The following is a 21749-nucleotide window of genomic DNA, read 5'->3' on the forward strand; positions in this document are numbered from 1 at the left end:
GCACTTAACGAGCAAAATCCACGACGCAGCCGGACTGCCGAACAGCCAGTCCGGTCGGCTCGGCCGGCGCGGCCTGGCCACCTCCGTTTCTACTTTCTCCGCTGCCTTGGATGGTCCGCTTTGACGTCCACACACGTATATCACACTCACACATATACGAATATGTCTTTATCACATATCTATAGATAAAAGTAAACATATAGATTTAAACTTTAGTGAATAAAATCGTACCTTCCGTCTCCGCATCACATCAATCTCGGCCGGTGAGACGTTACTTGGGCGCTCCACGTCGAGCGCACGAGCGAGCGGCGTCGTGGTCGTGCAGCGCGCAGGTGCCGCCGCCGGATCGCGCGCTGGACTGGAGCCGAGGGGAATAAAGGTTCGGTGCGCACTGCGGGAAAAACTAGCCATATCGCGGTCGCGAGGAATCGAGTATCGTCCGATCACGGGCTGGTGCTGTGCTACTCGTTAGTGCGTTGTGTAGGAGATAAGACGCATCATTAGGCGCGAGCATCCGGTTCTTCAGCTCCGATTAGTGCAGGGGGTAACCGCGTCATGATTGTTAATCGATCGCGGGGATATGTTCCTCGTCGAGGCCTTTTGCAAAAGAGACAAAGAGATACGCACTCGGGCTGAACTAGCAAAGGCAACTTACAGGGAAGCAGACGCACACCACCATTCGTCCATTCCAGCTTATTAGAAAAACAAACAAACGACCAAACATTTCTGTCATGGACAAAACTGAAACTACAGAAATGACTTCAGAAATTGCGCGACATGCCTGAGTCAATTTGCCTTTGGATACTGCAAGTGGCGTTGCATTTTACGGTAGGTAACTGGCAACATGCCTGAGTCAATTTGCCTTTGGATACACGAACCGCGCACTCTAGCGGTAAACTGCAAAGCAACTGGCCAATTTGTTTTTTTTTTTGGGAGCCAACTGGTCAATTTGTTGCTCCTTTACTTGGCTCACGTTCCTATCAAGTCTACTAACTTTAATCCAGTTACGGAGGGTAGTCAGTCAAGTAATCGACAAGAAAGTCATGTGGTGAACCGCAGCGCAATCCCTTGTTAAGCTTGCTGGGTGCGCAACCACGTACGAGTTCACGCAGTGCCGAGTGCATGCGCAGTGGTGTGTCCGCATCTATAATTTCATAGTTGAGAGTTGTGACGTTAATTATGCCCTTAGGTTAAATGTACTACTCAGATGCCTACCGCATCAATTGCCATCATATATAACTTATTAGCGGACCAACTGTTTGGATGAACTAACAAATCCCAAAATTGTAAAAAAAAAAGAGAGAAAGAGAGAGTAAAAGAACCTAAGCAGCGTAAGCAAACAAACTATTTACATTTTGAAGAAATGTACTGTAGCGCAGTAGCAGAGTGCATTTTGGATAAAAGACATCGAGCCAGATAAAATTAAACCGGCTACCCAATCCCCACCATCAACAGATCTGCCAATGGATCATCACATCCGCAACGCAGCAGCCGCCGACTACGTCGCGCAGAGTTTTTTTAGTTGTCCGGAAGCCGCCCGGGCCTGATAGACCAAAACGCAGGGGATGCAGCAGTGTCTTCTCCGGTTTTGTGGATCCATGCACGCACCCTGGCGGGCGAGGCGTTGGCGCGGCCAAAAGAAGCGGCACACGTGCCCCCTGCCGCTGACGTTTGACTTCCCTGCCAACCTGCCATCGCCTTCACCCAACTCCCAGCGGAATGTGCAGTCCTGCACATTAAAAACCCTTCTAGTCAGGACGGCAAGGACCAAGAAGTAATAGCATAGCAGCTCCGGGCTATATTATGATATAAGATCATCTTCAACAAATATTTTAAAAGTCTATCCTCTATAATACTATTACAACATCTCCTAACACTATTACAATATCTTCTATTTTTTTTCATCTCCAACAGCGACTCTATTTTCTACATTCTATTACTCTCCTTCTTCTTCCGGACCCACAGTCATACACTCGGTACAGTAATACAGAGTCCTTTTTCTCCCGCAAATATGCGACTGCCGACCTCCCTCCGTTTCTCTGCCGCAATACTGTTCACCTTGATACCGACTCGGTTGGAGCATAGATACGGCAGCAACGATCGGCAAACTGGGCGGAACAGTGATACGGCAAGTCGATTCCGGCTCTGTTGGAGTCGGCCTAAGAATAGTAGTAGCTCATAGCAATTCTTTTATTATTGCCACCATTAAGCATGCTTTCTACACTGATGTATCATGTATAGCTACTCATATTTATTCTCTACAATACGCTTCTGAGCATTTCATGAATAATAATATCTTCAATAGTCACAAGAATTTTTTTCTGATAAACGGGTTCAAAGGGAGTACGTATCTGGCTGGAGCAATATCCATTAATATCTATTCGGTATGCAGGTTCTATCCTTAGTGGTCTGCTTTCATGCAAGCTATAATAATGAAGTCCATCCGAACAGCCAAATGGGAGGAAAGCGAAAGCAAAAGCGATGGTTAGGCCAATTTTGAACAGAGGTCAAAAGACTTCCAACCATGGATTTTTGTAGCAAGTTGACAAGAAAATTTGGGTCTGCCACGGCTGAGCGCTTGCACAATCACAAAGTCAAAACCGAAGCACACCACGCCGCCTCCCTGACCTCCCTGCTAGACTGTCCCGTCGTCTCCCACCTCACCTGCTCCATCTTTCTCTCCACTTTCCACCATTGTTGCTTGGGGTGCAAGAGCGCAGGAGAGGCCAGCTTTACGCACCATATGGCTTAGATATCGTACAGGTCCTGAAAAGGCCAAACAAGAAGTCTTCTTCCCTGCTCAGCGCCATCACTGTACTGCTTCTTGCTTCTATGGATCATTTCTTGATGCAAGGCACCACCACATGGCCATTCCGTTTCTTCCTCTGCTTGTCTGTCGTGCTGCTCTTCTTGTCTCCAGCCAACTCCCTGAACCAGAGTTCCTGCAACCCAGGTGACCTTAATGCCCTGGACGGCTTCTCGAAAAGTCTGGCTGGAGGCGTCAGTGGCTGGACGTTCCCAAACGCGACCTCCGACATGGCCAACTGTTGTGCATGGCCCGGCGTCAAGTGCGATGACGGTGAGCGAGTCGTTGGGTTGGACCTCCAAGGCACGAGGCTAAGGGGCGAGCTGCCACTTTCGCTCGCGCAGCTGGACAAGCTCCAGTGGCTCGACCTCTCCGACAACAGCTTCCGTGGTGCTGTCCCGGCGCCCGTGTTCCAGCTCCAGAGGCTGCAGCGGCTCGACCTCAGCTACAACGAGCTCTCCGGCGTGTTCCCAGACAACATGTCTCTCCCGCTGATCGAGGTCTTCAATATATCCTACAACTTCTTCAACGGCTCCCACCCCACGCTCCGAGGTTCGCCGTGGCTCGCTGTGTTCGACGCAGGATACAACATGTTTTCCGGGCAAATTGACACAAGCATATGTGAGTCGTCTGGTGCAATTCGAGTGCTGCGATTCACATCTAATCTCTTCACTGGGGACATCCCAGCAGGCTTCAGGAACTGCAGAAAGCTGGAGGAGTTATATATTGAGCTCAACAGCATCTCAGGTAGCTTACCAGATGATCTTTTCAGGCTGCCATCTCTGAAGAACCTGTCTCTGCAGGAGAATCAGCTCTCTGGTAGGATGAGCCCAAGGTTTGGCAATCTATCCAGCCTTGCTAGGCTGGACATATCTTTCAATTCATTCTCTGGGTACCTTCCAAATGTTTTTGGTAGCCTTGGCAAGTTGGAGTACTTCTCTGCACAGTCCAACTTCTTCAGGGGCCCATTGCCTTTCTCACTGTCCCGTTCGCCATCACTGAAGATGTTGTACCTGAGGAACAATTCGCTGAGTGGAGAGATCAATCTCAATTGTTCCGTGATGACACAACTGAGCTCACTTGACCTTGGCGCAAATAAGTTCATTGGCACAATTGATAGTTTGTCAGATTGCTTTCGTCTGAAAAGCCTGAATCTTGCCACAAACAACCTCAGTGGTGAAATCCCTGCTGGTTTCAGGAAGCTTCAGTTGCTAGCCTATATCTCACTCTCAAACAATAGCTTCACAAATGTGCCTTTAGCACTATCTGTCCTTCAAGACTGTTCAAGCCTAACAAGCCTCGTGCTGACAAAGAACTTCCGTGATGGGAAGGCCTTGCCGATGACTGGAATACATGGCTTTCATAACATACAAGTGTTTGTCATTGCTAATAGCCATCTTTTAGGATCGGTACCACCATGGCTAGCTAATTTCACAGAGTTGAAGGTGCTGGATCTGTCATGGAATCAGTTGGTCGGGAATATTCCAGCATGGATTGGTGATCTTGAGTTTCTGTTTTATTTGGATCTTTCTAACAATTCACTTACTGGAGGAATTCCAAAAAGCTTGTCAAGCATGAAGGGCCTTCTAACACACATCTCGCAGCAATCTACAGAGACTGATTATTTTCCTTTCTTCATTAAAAGGAACAAGACATGCAAAGGGTTGCAGTACAATCAGGTTAGCAGCTTCCCGCCCTCTCTAGTTCTCAGCCATAACAAGCTCAGTGGTCCCATATTGCCGGGCTTTGGAGGCCTCAAGAACCTGCATGTATTGGACTTCAGCAACAACCATATTTCTGGCATCATTCCTGGTGAGCTATCAGGCATGTCAAGCTTGGAATCTTTGGATTTATCACATAATAATCTTACCAGGGGCATCCCATCTTCACTAACAAAGCTGAATTTTCTATCAAGCTTCAGTGTGGCATACAACAATCTGAATGGTACCGTTCCATCAGGAGGGCAATTCTCGACATTCACTAGTTCTGCTTATGAGGGTAACCCCAAACTCTGCGGCATCCACTTAGGAGTCCAGTGTCATTCAACTCATGCACCTACGATGCCTGTAACAAATAACAGAAAGAACAAGGGTATCATAATAGGAATAGCTCTTGGTATTACACTTGGAGCAGCATTTGTTTTGTCTGTTGCTGTTTTACTTGTTTTGAAGATGAGCTTCAGAAGGCAGGATCATATAGTAAAGACTGTCGCAGATGCAAAAGGAGCCCTCGAGTTGGCACCAGCCTCACTGGTGCTTCTGTTTCAGAACAAGGATGATAAGGCACTGACCATCAGTGACATCTTGAAATCAACAAACAACTTTGATCAGGCTAACATCATTGGTTGTGGTGGCTTTGGTCTAGTGTACAAGGCAACATTACCAGATGGAGCAACGATCGCCATCAAACGACTATCAGGTGATTTTGGTCAGATGGAGCGTGAGTTCAAAGCAGAAGTGGAGACGTTATCAAAAGCTCAGCATCCCAATCTTGTGCTTCTGCAAGGTTACTGCAGGATTGGCAGTGATAGACTCCTGATATACTCTTTCATGGAGAATGGCAGCTTAGACCATTGGCTTCATGAAAATCCTGATGGTCCATCTAGATTAATCTGGCAAAGAAGGCTACAGATAGCAAAAGGAGCAGCAAGAGGTTTGGCATACTTGCACTTGTCATGCCAACCTCACATTCTCCATCGCGACATCAAGTCAAGCAACATCCTTCTGGATGAGAATTTTGAAGCCCGTTTGGCTGATTTTGGGCTTGCTCGGCTTATTTGTCCCTATGCTACACATGTGACAACTGATCTAGTTGGCACACTGGGTTACATCCCACCTGAGTATGGCCAGTCTTCGGTAGCCACTTTCAAGGGTGATGTTTATAGTTTTGGCATTGTCCTTCTGGAGTTATTAACTGGAAAGAGGCCTGTAGATATGTGCAAGCCGAAGGGAGCTCGGGAGTTGGTCTCGTGGGTTATACATATGAAAGAAGAAAACCGTGAAGCTGATGTCTTGGACCGTGCAATGTATGATAAGAAGTTTGAGATGCAAATGATGCAAATGATTGATATTGCATGTTTCTGCGTAAGTGACTCACCAAAACTGAGACCATTAATACATCAGCTAGTGCAATGGCCTGACAACATTGGGGCTAGCAATGAAGCATCAAAGTGAGGCAAGTTCAATAACAGCAACCATTGTGGAAATCCGTGCTTAATTTATCTACTCTCAGTTGAATTTTCTACTCATACCGAAGGATGTAAGATAATGCATGATGATTGTATACAAAATAGTGCTTGTTTCATGGGAGTCTAACTCACTAATTCAATAACAGAAAGACTTGATATTTCATATGCAGCAGATGCAATTTTGCAAAATTCAAGAAATTTCTGCTTCTTTTTATGCTTTTGTCTGAATTTCTTGTATATTTTAGGAGCTGTTCTAACTTCTAAGGAAAGACATAATTAAATGTTTCTCGGTTTGTCTAATAGCTTAGGACATGTATTAGTTCACTATATTTTCCTGCATTTATTTCACTAGTTCATGGTTGTGTCGTTTTTATAACTTAAGTAAAATGTTACGCAGTAGCTAAGTACAATGTAATAAAAATGGATCAACATGGAAGATTGGAAGGAACCAGAATAAATCCTGGATCTATGTAGGAAAATTACCAGTACCTTCACTGTATCCAATGCAAGCTTGACTTCCTCTGCCTGGCTTTCCAATTAATGTCCAAAAATTGGTGGTCCTCGCCTCCTTGCCATAGCGAAGGCTTTTCAGTCTGTAATTGTCTGGAAACACAAAAGGAAGGAAACTAATACAATCAAAGTAGCCGGATAAAAGAACTGCTCTTCCTGGTCGTATTTGTTAGCGTCAGATCAACAAATTGCTGTTAACCAAACAGGGGTCAGTAAACACATCAAGCAGAAGTATCATCCCGAGTAGTACATGATACAAAAACAGGCAGAAATAAAGGGAAGCAACCTATGGAGCGTCGAGCGTTCCCTAACTGGCACGCTTTGGCTCAGGTATTTAGTCGAACAGGCGGCGCGCATGGGTGTTGAATGAACCCTGGGCTATACCGCCTAGCCACCCCGAAGCCCGAACCCCACTAGTGTAGATCATGTTCCCCCCTGCGCCGCACCATGGTGGTAGCTTTGGGCATCTCCCGGAGACGAGCGCCCAGGGCGTCGCGGAATCGGTGGGACTTCGCGGCTTCCTGTGCGTCGCACCGAGCTCTGGAGCACGGTGTGGGCATCAACGGAGGAGCAGAGGGCATCGGCCTCGCGGGCAGCAACCACGAAGCGGCCGCGGGCCGCCGGCTACCTCTACGTTCTCCGGGCCTCCCGGCTTCCTCTTCCGATCGTGCCGACGCATCGTGCAGCCGCAGCGTCATCGAGCTGGGTTGGTGGCTTCGTGCTGCATCGGCCCGTGCAGCGCAGGCTAAGGCATTTGCCGGATCGGGCCTATTCGCTTCTGGTTAGCAGATTGAAGCCCCAGCCCGGCACTGCCGAAATGAAGCCCGTACTAGGCTTGCAAAATTGGGCCGAAAGGCCAACCCACGAGTAACTTTATCTGTCTGCAGCAGTTCTCATGCAAGCAGCACAGAAGAATATGTAACATGCAAAGATACAAATCGAGAGGGAGGGGAAAATTCGCCGTTTATTTACATTGAAATTGAAATTCATATTGAAGAGATAGTGAAACAAATCATAGGATATGTGGGAGAACCAACAGATAGATAGATATCAGATGAGAGAAATTGGCGAATGAGATAACACGTGTATCCACGTCTTACCGTGGAGTTGTCTTTCATAAGTTTGAGAGTCTAGACACTACAACTCTGTAAATCTAAGATGCGACAAGTAGTGCTTCATAAATGATAAACCTCACATAATTCGTTTCCAAATTCTCCATATGCATGCATACATACAGGAAGTAAAGAAAGGATCACACTTTGGAAGAAGAAACAGCAACGTAACGGCGGACTCCGGAACACATTGATACACGGATGGCCGAGACCGCATGCATGACGACGACTACCGGCGTAGCAGAAGACCGAGCCGGAGCCGCTGGACTTAGGCGTTGCTCCGGTAGGAGCCGAGCTTGGAGGCGCTGGCCCTCAGCACGTACTGGTGGTAGGCGGCGGCGATGGCGGCGCCGATCAGCGGGCCCACCCAGAAGATCCACTGCATGCATGCAGAGAAAAGAACAAACGACATTGAGTGGTAGAGCTAAGTTATACCGTCGATGCTTCCATGGAGTATAATGTATGATATCCTAAGCGATTTGTTTACTTGCTTGCATTGTCTTCTAAAGATTTGATTGATTATCGTTTTATGAAGCGTAGTTGAATGATTGACCGTGCCAAGGTGTGCAACAAGAGGTGGTTAGAACATACAAACAAATACGGGAATCTTTTGGGTGTCTGCTGTAAGGTAGGATGATGCTGTGGGAAGGGATTAGGTTCAGCATTGCAATAAGCGAGTGCATATGTCATGCATAAGCTAAGCAGCTCACTAAACAATCGAATGATATCATGGTAGACTAAAAATAGTGCTAATTGAACGTTATCCCCAGCCATTATTGGTTTGCACACTTGAATACTAACTACTACATAATATATCATAAGTACCGCTCTATCAGTATCGGTTGTGTAAAAACTGACACAAAAACGTAACAGTGTCGATTGTGAAATTCTCGCTCACGAACAATGGCTGAGACGCTAAGAACCGATACTAAAAAGTCACTATCAGTGCCGGTTCATGATTAGAACCGGCACTGATGTTCGTGCCACAACTGGCACTGATAATGAAGGGACTCAGTGCCCGGCACCGATAGTTGATGACAACCGATTTTTCAAAATTTAACTTTTTCATACGGTGTTGGATGGAGATAAATTTTATATAAAAATTATAGCTTTCGATAAGATCTATAACTTTGTAGTTGATAAATTTTTTCATTTGAAGTAATTTAGATACCGAAATAATAATGACAAACTGATTACTGGTTGGTTCCATAAAAATCATTTTTTTGCTTCGAAACATCGATTTTTGGAACCGACTATCAGTGCTGGTTCTTAATTGGAACCGACAGTGATAGTAATTTCAGTGCCGGTACTGATAGTCGGTGACTATCAACGCCGAGTAATCAGTACCGGTTCAAAAATCGTCACTGATGATGATTTTGAGCCGACACTAATAACATGTTATGTGGTAGTGACTATTCATGTTTCTCCTCTAGTAATTGAGCGTGAGAAATTAATCAGGCGTATGCATATTGAGTCATTTTTAATTTAGTACTGCTGAATAGGGATACGTGCACGTACGTGGTCAGTCCAGGCCTCGTTCTTGTTGTAGATGACCGCGGCTCCCAAGCTCCTCGCCGGGTTGATGCCGGTGCCGGTGATGGGGATGGTGGCCAGGTGCACCATGAACACCGCGAACCCAATTGGGAGAGGAGCCAACACCTGAAGAAGTGAAGAGCATTCACAGTTATATTTCAGCTCGTCGATCAGTTCCAAATCCAAGAATATACCAGCACTGGTTGCAACCTTTTATGCGCTATATATATCAACTAAACAGCTACTGACAAAACAAGTATCATTTTCAATTTACTCCAAAAACGAGGGCATGGTTTCGAAATCGTAGTCCTAGAAAGGGATGCATCACCAAATCTGAATGCAAAAATAAGATGTCGCTTCACCAGAAATTTCTCTTGGAATTTCGCTCCTAGTTCCTATTCATAATACGTTTATCCTCGTGAGAATTGCCAATCATTAGCGATTTGCCACCACACATTCGCTGTAGAGGGCAACGATTAAGACAGGGACAGCTGACGACACTGCTGCCTACTAGACTACTACTATACGAGGAGAGTACCTATGAACACCAAAATTCCACTGGCCATAGAGATATATCAAAAACATTCATTTGCATTAAAATTCGTATTAATAAAGTGATGAAAAAATTAAAAGATATATGAGGAAATTAACGGATGTATGGATATAAGATAGGAGAGATGAACATCGAGATAGAACATGTGAAAACCTATCTGCTTATTGGCATGCAATGGCCATATGCATCCGGCAAGAAGATACACATCTGCACATGCGTCTGATTTTGAGAGCTCTGTACAGCTGGGAGTTGGGACCGTTGGTATGGCGTATGTTACGTGTCATGATCAGTTGTGTACACTAGGTGGCATGAAAATTGTTAATTTGTCAGGATTTGTGAGCTAGTTTGGCCTAATTTTAATACTCACTAGCTACTCTGTATGAGCAGGTAAAGGCAGAGTTGCGTTCCAAAAGTATGTTGTTAATTCTGGCAGCAGTAGATCTTCAGACTTTTTCTTATATGTTCAGAAAATTGTGCTTTAATTTGCTAAGACCAATGTTATTATTTCTCGTTACACACGTGCACGGTTGCACCTATATGAAAAATGAAGGAAAACATATATAATCGTTTTTATTGCTGTAGCAAAAATGATCTTATTAGGCTATGCTTATAATTTTAATGATTAATAACAATATAGTCATTGAGGTTAACATGTTTGTCAAGAATATATGTTAGTAGGTCTTATAGATGAAATACATAAAAAAAGTTACCATAGTCGGGACAAAGTTTGATTGAATTGAAGAAGAACTAGAGAAAATAACCTCACATTATGGTCCGGCGTTGGACAAGTTTGTACACGCCGGAGCTCTGTGTCTATATGCAGTTGACCTCACCGGATGGTCCGGTACTCAATATGTAGTACACACCGAAGCATTTCCAGAAGAAGAAAGAGAAGAAGACATACGCCGGATGATCCGGTGCGTAATGTGTAGTACACACCGGAGCATTTTCAAAAGAAGAAAGAGAAGAAGACATACGCCGGATGGTTCGATTTATAGAAATGTGAACACCGGAGGTCTACACTGGCCTATTTCTTGCAGAGGCGTTTCAAAAGTTGTAGAATGAAGATCAAGACACCGGATGATCTGGTGAATAATGTTGTGTGCACCGGAGGTTTACATCGGAGCTTTTAACAGAGTGTGTGAAAAATCCTGAAAAGATGGCGTTATACACACCGGAAGGTCCGACAATGAAGATTGTGTATGCTGGAGCTTTTTGCACAGAGAAAAAGTGGTGCGGCCAGGCTCAAATCAACTCACCGGATAGTCCAGTGATGGAAGTGAAGGTTACACTGGAACATCTGGTATTCTGAAATATGTTTGAGTGGGGTTCTAACAGCTAGTTTTGTCTACTGTACTCACTAGATGATCCGGTGTTTGTACTTCTGTTAACACTGGATCATCCGGTGTTCATAGTTTCTATGAGCTGTTGGAGCAACGGCTAGTTGATGGGTTTGAGATTATAAATATCCACTCACTCGGTTATTTGATGGTGCTGGAGTTCAGAAAACCTCATACACACTTGAGAAGACATCCAAGTCATCAAAGTGCTTAAAGTGTTCATCCAATGCGATTAAGTATAAAATTAGAGAGTGATTAGTGCTTATAGACCTAGAAAGAAGAGTTGCTAGGTGCTGCAACCTAGAAAGTGGATCAAGGAGTGATCCAACCGTGTACCGAGAGGTATGCCGGTGTCTCTGGAGTCTTGCTGACTCATCGGTAACTTGTTGATCCTTCGGCTTGGTATGGAGCGGTGGCAAAAAAATTATGCGGGGACACGAATGCTCTTATTTTTATGACTAAAGCTCCGAAGTGAAGTGACGCACAAGTGGCCGGAAGAGAGGTTAGTGGTGAAACCTTGCCTTGGTGGCTCATCGTGCTTGAGGCATTGTATTAGTGACTTGGTATTTCAAGTCATGACCAGAAGAGACTTAGTGATCAAGAGCATATCTTTTGTGGAGCTCCAGTGTGGATTAGGAGTGACTTGTGTGCCATCGATACCAAAGGATAAAAATCCCTTATACCGAGTTTGTCTCTCTACCTTATTTATATTTCCGTATTCACATACTTACAATTTATCTTACTAGAGTATGTTACAATCCTCTTGAACGGTAGAGTAGACACACTAGATAAATTTAGAGCACATGTAGATAGAAATTGAGATAGATTTATCTAGTGAAGTTTTTAAAACTATTAGTTTCTAAATATCCTAATTCACTCCCTCTTAAAACATCATTGTTTCTCATAATTGCACTACAGTGAATTGCACTCTGATTTTTTACTGCAAAACTCTGCGTCTGTATGTTAGGCTCTTTAGCCCTAAAATCAGTGGTCAGACTGTCAGAGAATACTTGAACTAATGTTTTTACCTACTTACACGTATAAGCCAATCCGGTCATAGGATAAAGGTCCTGTTTGGTTGGGTTTTTTCTGGCTTCTACTTCTCGGAAGCTAGAGGTCCAACCAAACAGGCTGCTGAGAAGCCGGCTTTTGAAAAGATGAACAATTGGTTTTTGAGAAAATGAACCAAAAGCTGATAAACTGGTTGAAATAAGATTTTCTGGCTTTTGGCATGCTAAGAAGCTAAAAAATTATTGTAAAAATCAATAGCAAAAAGACATCAGTCAGAAACCAGCTTTTCGGCCCAAAAGCTAAAAGCCTTATCCCAACCAAACACAGCCAAAGTTGATGACGAAAGGTGGGCTTCTACTTCAAACATTTTGATAATTATTTTTTGTTTTGGATTGCTACTTATAAATATACAAATAGATGACGAAAGGTGGGCTTCTACTTCAAACATTTTGATAATTATTATTTTTTGGATTGCTACTTATAAATATACATATATATATATATATATATATATATATATATATATATATATATATATATATATATATATATATATATATATATATATATATTGCTAATATACTCGCAAGAGAACACGACAAAATAAGTAAGTTCCTCCAAAGCTAAGTCAAAAAGGCTAGTACGTAAGCTCAAGTCCTTTCTCAACACTCGGCGCGGGACCTAACAGAATATTTAATTTTTTATTACTCTATTAGAATGTTAAATTTTTATTGAGACGAATAAATAGAATCCCTGAAGTCTATAAATTGTTAACCGTAATAAATTTGTCACTCTGCCAAATAGCAGAGTGTAAAAAATCAAATACCCCGGATCCACTCTGTGGCCATCGACTGTGTACTGTACTAGCAGTAATCCACTACTGACAATTCACTAGCTAACTGTTTACCGTGCATGAATTGTGTCTGGGAGTGCACTCACCGGGACGTGGGAGTCACGGGCGCTACGCTTGGGGTCGGTGGCGGAGAAGACGGTGTAGACGAGCACGAAGGTGCCGATGATCTCGGCGGCGAGGCCGGTGCCCTTGGAGTAGCCGGCGCTGAGCTCGTTGGCGCCGCCGCCGTAGCGCACATAGTAGGCGCTCTGGAAGCCCTTGACCAGCCCCACACCGCAGATGGCGCCCAAGCACTGCGCGATGATGTACAACACCGCACGGACGAGCGACACCTTCCTCGCCAGGAACAGGCCGAACGTCACCGCGGGGTTGATGTGCCCACCTGCATGCGCCCATCGTGCGTGTGTTAGTTAGTATACGGCACGAACAGTCAGATCCCCGCATGCGTGCGTGCAGTAAAAAAGTTGGTGGATGGTAGAATCATCTAGCGATAGGCGGACCTGAGATGCCGGCGGTGCAGTAGACGAGGATGAAGATCATGCCGCCGAAGGCCCAGGCGATGCCGAGGATGCCCACGCCGCCGCACGCCGCGTCGGGGCCTGACGCCGACGCGTCCGTCTGGTGCTTGTACCCGATGACGGTGGCCACCGTGATGTAGAGGAAGAGCAGCGTGGCGATAAACTCGGCGATCACCGCGCGGTACAGCGACCACTTGGTCAGCTCCTCCGCGTCGATGAGCGGCGCCGGGGGCGGGTCCGTGTAGTCCTTGGCTGAGAACGACTCGCCCGCCTCGGGCCCCGACGCCTCGATGTCCTTCGCCATGCCAACACCCAACTCACTCCCTGCTCTGAAGAAGCTTAGCTCAGCCGGCTATGCGCTTGCTGCTGCCTGTGTGGTGTAAGGAGAGATGGGAGAGGCGAGCTAGGTATATATGGGACGCGGGAGGACGGCTCGTGCAGGGGAGAGGTCGACGAGCCCATCGATTCAATGATGGTTAGCTTAGCGATTGCTTGAATACATTATTAGTCGGGATAAGTGTTTCTTGTTACAACTTTTTTGGTTATAATTTGCCGCCCACAACCGACTAATCCCTCATCATTATGTCATGCCACAGTTAAACTGGTAGCTAGTGATCAATCGGAGGGGCTAGCTGCTCCTTATAATAAGGGCTGTGTGCTTACGTACTGTACGTTCTGAAGAAAGATTAAGCGAGGAGCCTAGCGTCTGAAAGCACACCACTGCTGCTTCTAATTCGTGGTCCAGCTTTGGCAACGGTCCATTGTCGGCCCCACCTTTAGGTGTCTCTCTGCAAATAGTATCAATCCCTAATTAATAACTGATACATATAATTTCAACAGAAATAAATATTATAGATATATTTCAAATATTATATATGAATCAAAGTCTTACGATACAACAAAACTCAACGGGTAGATCTCAAGCCCTACAAGCAACTTAGGTGCGGACGAAACCTTAGTCTTTTGCTCTTCATCGTCATAGGTGCAGTCTTTCTCGAAATTTTCCACTGAATTTCAACAAAACAAGAGTGAGTACATTAGTTACTTAGCAAATCCTACCTTAAGAGGAATAAATAGATACATAGAGATAGAACAAGAAAAAGGCTATAGAGTTTTTAGGTTTTGCAGAAAACCTAGTTTTGATGCTAGGGTTTAGTTTTGCAAAGCCTTTCCGAAACAATTAAGAAAAACATAGTTGAGCTTAAGATTATAGGGTTGTTAGCTCTGGGGGAGATGCAATCCATCTCACCAGTTCTCAAGTATTATAATGGGTGGACACCGCATCCTTGCCAACTCAAGGCTCAAAGTCTGCAATTTCAAAACACGGGCACATTGCCCACTCACACATCAAGGAATACTCATACCATAGAGCTAATCATTAAGACCACAATGTAGTATCACCCATGACTGTGGCTATGCTATTCGAATAGATTTGCACTTTACAGAGTTTGTATAGCTTTAGTCATATGATATGCATAGACCCACACCACCATCATGGTGGAACTAGCATAACGAGATCTATATCTACCAACACTGCTACGATAACCACCCATGGGACCACTAGGGGCCTAAAGCATTAGATCATATTTAAACATGGCTCGAACTTGGCTATCAATATAACACCAGCTGAACCTTGGACTGCGCATAGCCCGAGTCTTCTCCTAGTTCCCGCTACAACCCCTGCCTCCTAGGTGGGTATTGAGCCAAGTTCTAGTGAAGTCTTAGGTCAAGTCCTACCCATACAAGACGTGTGGTTGCACGATGGTTGCTAGGTGAGATATCAAAACGAACCAGTACTTATGCGACCGAGGTGAGTATCTCCCGGCGTCATGCTCATCTTACTCACCCCCTTCAAATCATCTTTGGAGTTTCTATATTAACACACTCATTCACACCACCAAGCACACATACCACATTTCACACATTTCGGGAAAAAAACATGATTCAAGTTATTATGGTGATTATTTTGTTTAAACAGAGTAGTCCTAAGCATGCTAGTAGGCAATCAATTATCCAAACAATCAATATAGTTGATGTTGGAGACCTTCTAGGGTTTCAACGGAATAAAGATAATCAATAACAATGCATGGCTTTAACAAGCTAGGTCATAACTATCACACCATTTTAAATTAAAGTTAGCAACTTAAATATGCATATTACTATAGTTTAAAAACAAGGATCCACTAGTTGTGTTTGAAAACATAGGTGCAATATGATCAACGGTGTAGGACTTGCCTTCATTATAATCCTCGTTTGCTTCTCCTTTGTAGATTGGCTCTCAGGGTGTTCTTCGAACACTTCTTCTCCTAATCTACACAAATGAATGTTGATAAGTGCTTGATCGGAAAGCATCTACCCAGATTTCTAACGAGGAATGAACACTAGGGAGAACAAGTCTAGTGGCTCTAGAGGGATAGGCTCTATTTCTATCTACTGCAATGTGAATCAAAAACATGAAGTACGGTTTACATTGTGGTTCTACACTACTGAGTGCATGTGTGTCATATTCCCTATTCATGTTTATCTGGCATTTGTCCTAATTAACATGTATTTAATTATTAATTATTCTAATCAAGCTACTATTTAACCTAATGGGAAAATTACTTTTAATTTTTATCTACAAAAATTAACTTAGGATAAACTAGGCACTAAGATCTCTTATATATTCTAGGTCATAGTTATCTAATTTTTATCTACATCTAAAACTACCATAGAAGTAGTTAAAGAGCTAATTCTAAGTTTTCAGGAACAGATAAATGATTTAAACAAATTACATTAATAACTAATTGGGTTACCAAAAATTATTAAATTGACATAGTTGGATATATCTCGAATTTAGATGAATATCGGTGGAAAAATCGATGGAAACAGAGCTAGGACGGAAGAGAAATGAGCTTTGAAAGATATGTCAGGAAATTAATTTGGAAAAATAGAAGAGGAGGGAATATTCTTTCAGCTTGGCTCGGTTTATTTTTGGGTCGGCTCGGCTCAGGCTATTGGCTCGGCTAGTTTTCAATGAGTTGGCTTGGTTTAAATGGCTTGGGTTGATGGCTCAATGAATGGCTTGGCTCACTGAATGGCTCAGCAGTTTATGTGGCTTGGCTTGGTTGGTGCTTGGCTCGACTCGGCTCATTTGAGTGGGGGTTCGGCTAGGGCCCACATGTCAGCACTTGTGAGAGGAAAGGATAGGGGAGAGAGGTGGTTCTGTTTGGCTTAGATCCAATCGAGAGGGAGGGGGAAACATAGAGGAGGGAGGAGATGGCCAGCGGTGGAGGGCGGTGGTGGGCTCCGATGATGGGCAAAATGGGTCGTTGTTGGCTGAATCTACACCATGGTGGCAGTGGCTCGCTACGTGGCTAAGGTATGTGGTTTAGATTGGAGGATTCCAGGTGAGTGGGAAGAGGAGGAAGGGGAAGAGAATTGCAGTGCTCATCGGCGACGGGGATGGCAACGACGAGCTTGAGTTTGGGCAGAGCTTGGTGGTGGTGTGAGAGAGAGGTGGGGAGCTTGTTGTGGTGCGGTGTGGAGGGAGGAGGACTCAGTCGAGCTTTTAAAGGTGGACGGGAGGAGCTTGCAGAGGACGACAGCATGGCACCGGGACATGGGCGCGGTATGGTGTCGGAATGTCGCCGCTGTGAATTATGGAATGTACGCACAACACACGATGGAACGGGACAACGGGTGGTTGGTGACGATGATGGCGAGTGCATGGCTATAGTGGCATGAGAATGGCAGTGATAGGACAGTGAGTGAACAAAAGAGAGGGATACGAGAGATCTTTTTTAACTTCTTCTTGTTGTTCTTCGATTTTGTTTTGAAATTTTGAGGGTGTCACATCCATGGCCCTATAGCTTTGGTGATGAATGTTAGGCTGAGTCTTGGAGGAGAAAAATTCACTTTTGACATCTGGAATGCGTGGCTTTCACGTTTTGACACTATCAACATTGGCTTCACTAAAATGACACCAAAAAGATGAATTACTTTATTTCTATAACATTCTACCCATTTTAATCCATTCTATTTTATTTTTCTTGTTTTTGGTGCATGAAAAGATAATTATGCCCTTGGCTCAACAACAGTATCGATCTTTCAAGAAACACCGGCTTTCATCAAACAATCTGTAGGATCAAGAGTGAGGAGGGGGGGGGGGTGGATAGGCGTCTCAGCAAGTTTCTTATGAAATTGATGGTCTTCTCCTATTCAAACACTGAACACACCTCTACAAGAGAATCACAATAGAATGCAACACAAATACGCAGCAGAAAAAATACGCCTACCCAGAAATTCTGGGAACTCTGGAGAAAGATAAAAAAACTAAATTAGAAGATTCAACATAAAATGGGTCTCATGGTTGGAATCGAATACTAGGTTCTACAATAAACTAATCCATAACTCATCCCCATATAAAGGTTGAATCTTGAGAAAAGTTCACTCAAGGATCAAGAGATGAACACCGAGTGAAGAAGATCTCCAAGATGATGGTCTAAAGGCAAGAAAATTCAAAACCCTATCACATATGTATGTGTCTGTGAATTTTATACCTTTAGCATAAAAAAGAACAACCTCCTAAGGTGTTAAAATTTCAGCTCAAAAAGAAAACGAAAATCAACACCGAAGAGAAAAAACTTGCACACAAGGCAAAGGAACAAGAGAGGAAAACTAGGAGGGGAATTCAAGCATATGAAATAAAATAAACTTTATTACTCAAAGAGGCCAGCCTTATTTTAGACGAATTACAAAGATTTTTCTCTAAAAAATCTCACCTATTAGATAGGCTAAGCACATATCCTCCCCTCCTCTAAAACGCTAGCATGATACTCTCATATAGGTGGCACAAGGGGTTCATATGGCTGGTTCATCCTCTCCCATAGCCATATCTATCTATTTATAGGCCTAGAAAACTTGACCCCTGAGTTTCCTAGCTTTTACCCAAATTACTCCTCTCTTGTAGTACGCTTCTACCTACAACCGATGGTATTTTGGTCTATTTTCTTCTCTATTCATCGGACGGCCTCGATGACTTCACGACTTGGATTCACCTCGACGTAAGCTTTACGATGATGCCACATACTCCTCTAGTCCTCCCATAGTTTTGAGGCCAAACCGTGAAACCCTAGCACGCTTCTCAAAACATAACTAGCCGCCACTTGCTTCCACCTGAGACAAGCGCTCTGATGATAACGCGTGTCCTCTGTCTTACGATCTTGACCGTTGGTAAGTCTCTCCCGCTCCTGATCCCTCGAGCCATCTTATCACTTGCATTGGCATCATCTTCGCTTGACTTTGTCAATACGTCGTCTTCATCCTCTGTTTCATACTTTGCTTGACCTTCATATGTATAGTTAGGATCACCCTTGACTCCGCCTAGCCCGCCTTGATCATTCCGCACCAAGCATCCTCTTAGCCCCAATCACCAACCGTCGACCACCAAGTTTCATCCGTCACTTGCACACCTTGAAATAAGCAAACATATTTCTCCACACTCCAAATTATCTCCAGGTTAGCACAAAATCAAAAACTTCAACTCAAAGCACATCCTGCAAAAAACATGAACACCGGATATTTTGGTGTGTTTGCTTCTGAATACTAGACCATCCGGTTAGTGTAATGCTATCTGTTCCAAGAAATTTTTGCTCTCTGCAAAAAAAGATCTGATGAAAACTTCCGGTGATCTTATGTCTATCACCGGATAATCCGACATGTGCCAAGCCACCAAACCACCCTTCTGCAACCTCTCAGCAACAAACGGTCCGGTGCATTCTCTGGTGTTTACAATCTCAGCACTGAAATATTCGGTGTACATAGTCAAACTTGGCACCAAAAAATCTCCTCTCTGTAGAAAATACTCAAGCGCTCTCAAAGACCATCACCGGACCATTTGATGTTTGCTTCCATTTCTGCTTCAGCACTGAAAATGCTCCGGTGCTCACTTCACCGTAACACTGGACCATTTGATGTTTACTTCTCAAAACGTGACTAGCCGCCCTCACCAAGGGTACTGCCGACCTTGTACGATCCCCCTCGAATGTAAAAATCCAATTACATGCTTACACCTAAAGCAAGCGCTCCGATGATGATGTGTGTTTTTCATCTTACGATCTTGACCACCGATAAGTCTCTCTCGCTCCCGATCCCTCGGACCGTCTTGTTACTTGCATTGGTATCCTCTTTGCTTGACTTTTTCAACACGCCATCTTCATCCTTTGTTTCATACTTTGCTTGACCTTCATGTGTACAACTAGGAACACCCTTAAAGACTTCGTCCTGCCCTTCTTGATCATTCGGGACCAAGCACCCGCTTAGCTCCATCACCCGTTGTCGACCGTCAAGTTTCATCTATCACCTGCACACCTTGAAATAAGCAAACATATTTCTTCACACTATAAAACATCTCCAGGTTAGCACAAAATCGAAAACTTTAACTCAGAGCACATCCTGCAGAAAACGTGAACACCGAATGTTCCAGTGTGTTCTACTCCTAAACACCGGACTATCCGATGATTGTAACACTATTTATTTCAGGAAAATTTTGCTCTCTGCAAGAAAAGGTCCGTTGAAAGTTTTCGGTGATCTCATGTCCATCACCAGGTAATCCGACGTGTGCCAATCCACCATACCACCCTTCTACAACCTCTCTGCAACAAAAGATTTAGTGCATTCTCCGGTGTTCATAATCTCAGATCCAGACTATCCAACGTACATAATCAAACTTAGCACCAAAACTCTCCTCTCTGCAGAAAATACTCCATCGCTCTCAACGTCCATCACCGAACCATCCGGTGTTTGCTTCTATTTTTGCTTCAGCACTGAAAATGCTCTGGTGCTCATTTCACCGTAACATCGGACTATCCGGTGTAGTAAAAAAAATCACACACCGGATGTTCCGATGAGGCTTAATTTTATGGACTCTAAAATAATCCGCTCCAATTCAAACTTTAGTTAGCTATAAATAAGATCACATACATAAGCTCATGCCAACTAAAATTATTTTAAATCTAACGTTGTCAATGACTCATCATATGTAAACCAAGATATATTTCAATTTAGTTTCTCACAATCAACTGACTTTGACTTTTTTAGATAAGAAAATATTTTATTATTTTGACCTCTACATAAGGCATGCACTTAACCATCTATTATTACAAAGTTTCGACCGATAGATGTGAAAAAGTAGCCAACAAATAGCTATTAGAAAAAGAGTACGAAACATAAATAAAGGATTCTGACATTAAAAATAATTTTTTTTATTAGACGTCCATCCATATTTAATAAAAATCTCTGTGATTGTGGTCTCCAAGATGCGGTAAGTCCATTTCATTCGGCTCCGTACCTCCTCTTTTTACATAAGGGACTATAATCGAATCTGATGTATTTCCTAAAAGTCACCTTCTGGCTTTGACTCTATAACGACAATGATTGATTGGCTGATTGAATGATTTTTTTAGAGTACCATTCTGTGTACCAACATGTCTGTAGTTCCTATGTTCACAGATTGCTCGATTGTTCTCATATATTCGTGCTCTTTCCCTTAGATTCTGTTCAAGAATTCGTGTAAGCAACACACACGGCTTGGCAGTTGGTACTCAAATATGAATTGCCAAGCTTTGGCATTTACCGATGCCATGGCAGGCTCCAATTTGGCCAATATACAGTATGTGATGACTAAGCACTGTATTGTTGTTGAGTCAAGGGAATACTTGTCCTTTCATGTACTAAAAACAGGAAAAAGAAAATAGAATGGATTAAAATGGATATAATGTATACAATCTAAGTCTCATATTTTAGGTGTTATTTTAGCAAAATCAATATTAACGGTGTCAAAACGTCCAAACCACATGTTCTGAGTGTCAAAATTGCAATTTTCTAGTCTTTGTGAAGCAGTGAACAATTTAGTGACCACATGTCCCAAACGTACATGCAGGTGGTAACGATCCAGAAATTGTTCAAGCGCATCGCTGTCAGCATGGCTGTCTGCCGACACCTTGAAGCATTCAGATTTCAGAATCAAGAGGTTGCTAAATTATTGGAGGGTGCAGATGAACCTTGTTGAGTACTACTGCCAATTGCCAGTTGGAAACTCAAGCTACAACCAGGGCAGACTCGGGAGAGGCCCGACGAGGATATAGGTTTTCGCTTAAATTTATGTTTCTCAGTGAATTTTATTGGGCTTTAGTATTTTTTTATAAAGTTGTAAAAGCTTAGTTATTATTATGCTCTCGTTTAATTTTTGGACCGGGTCCGTCCTAACTACAACATATTGGCGTTGAAGATAATACAGCAGCGCATTTCGCGTGCCGATTATCAAAACAATTCCGTAGCCTTATCC

The 21749-nt window shown here is 43.7% G+C and overlaps 2 protein-coding genes across 2 annotated transcripts; one reads left to right on the forward strand and one right to left on the reverse strand.

The window, feature by feature from the left end:
* Positions 1 to 2472: 2472 nt before the first annotated feature.
* LOC133921723 (phytosulfokine receptor 1-like) lies at positions 2473 to 6191 on the forward strand. The gene has a single exon (XM_062366717.1). The coding sequence runs from the start codon at positions 2833 to 2835 to the stop codon at positions 5977 to 5979; it is 3147 nt and encodes a 1048-aa protein (XP_062222701.1). The 5' UTR covers positions 2473 to 2832; the 3' UTR covers positions 5980 to 6191.
* A 1471-nt stretch (positions 6192 to 7662) lies between these two features.
* Positions 7663 to 14028, reverse strand: LOC133921724 (aquaporin PIP2-4). Its single transcript, XM_062366718.1, has 4 exons — positions 13406 to 14028; positions 12992 to 13287; positions 9134 to 9274; positions 7663 to 7994 (listed from the first exon to the last, which is right to left on the reverse strand). The coding sequence occupies exons 1-4, from the start codon at positions 13725 to 13727 to the stop codon at positions 7884 to 7886; spliced, it is 870 nt and encodes a 289-aa protein (XP_062222702.1). The 5' UTR covers positions 13728 to 14028; the 3' UTR covers positions 7663 to 7883.
* Positions 14029 to 21749: the final 7721 nt, after the last annotated feature.

Source organism: Phragmites australis, chromosome 6 (assembly GCF_958298935.1).
Source record: "Phragmites australis chromosome 6, lpPhrAust1.1, whole genome shotgun sequence".
NCBI lineage: Eukaryota > Viridiplantae > Streptophyta > Magnoliopsida > Poales > Poaceae > Phragmites > Phragmites australis.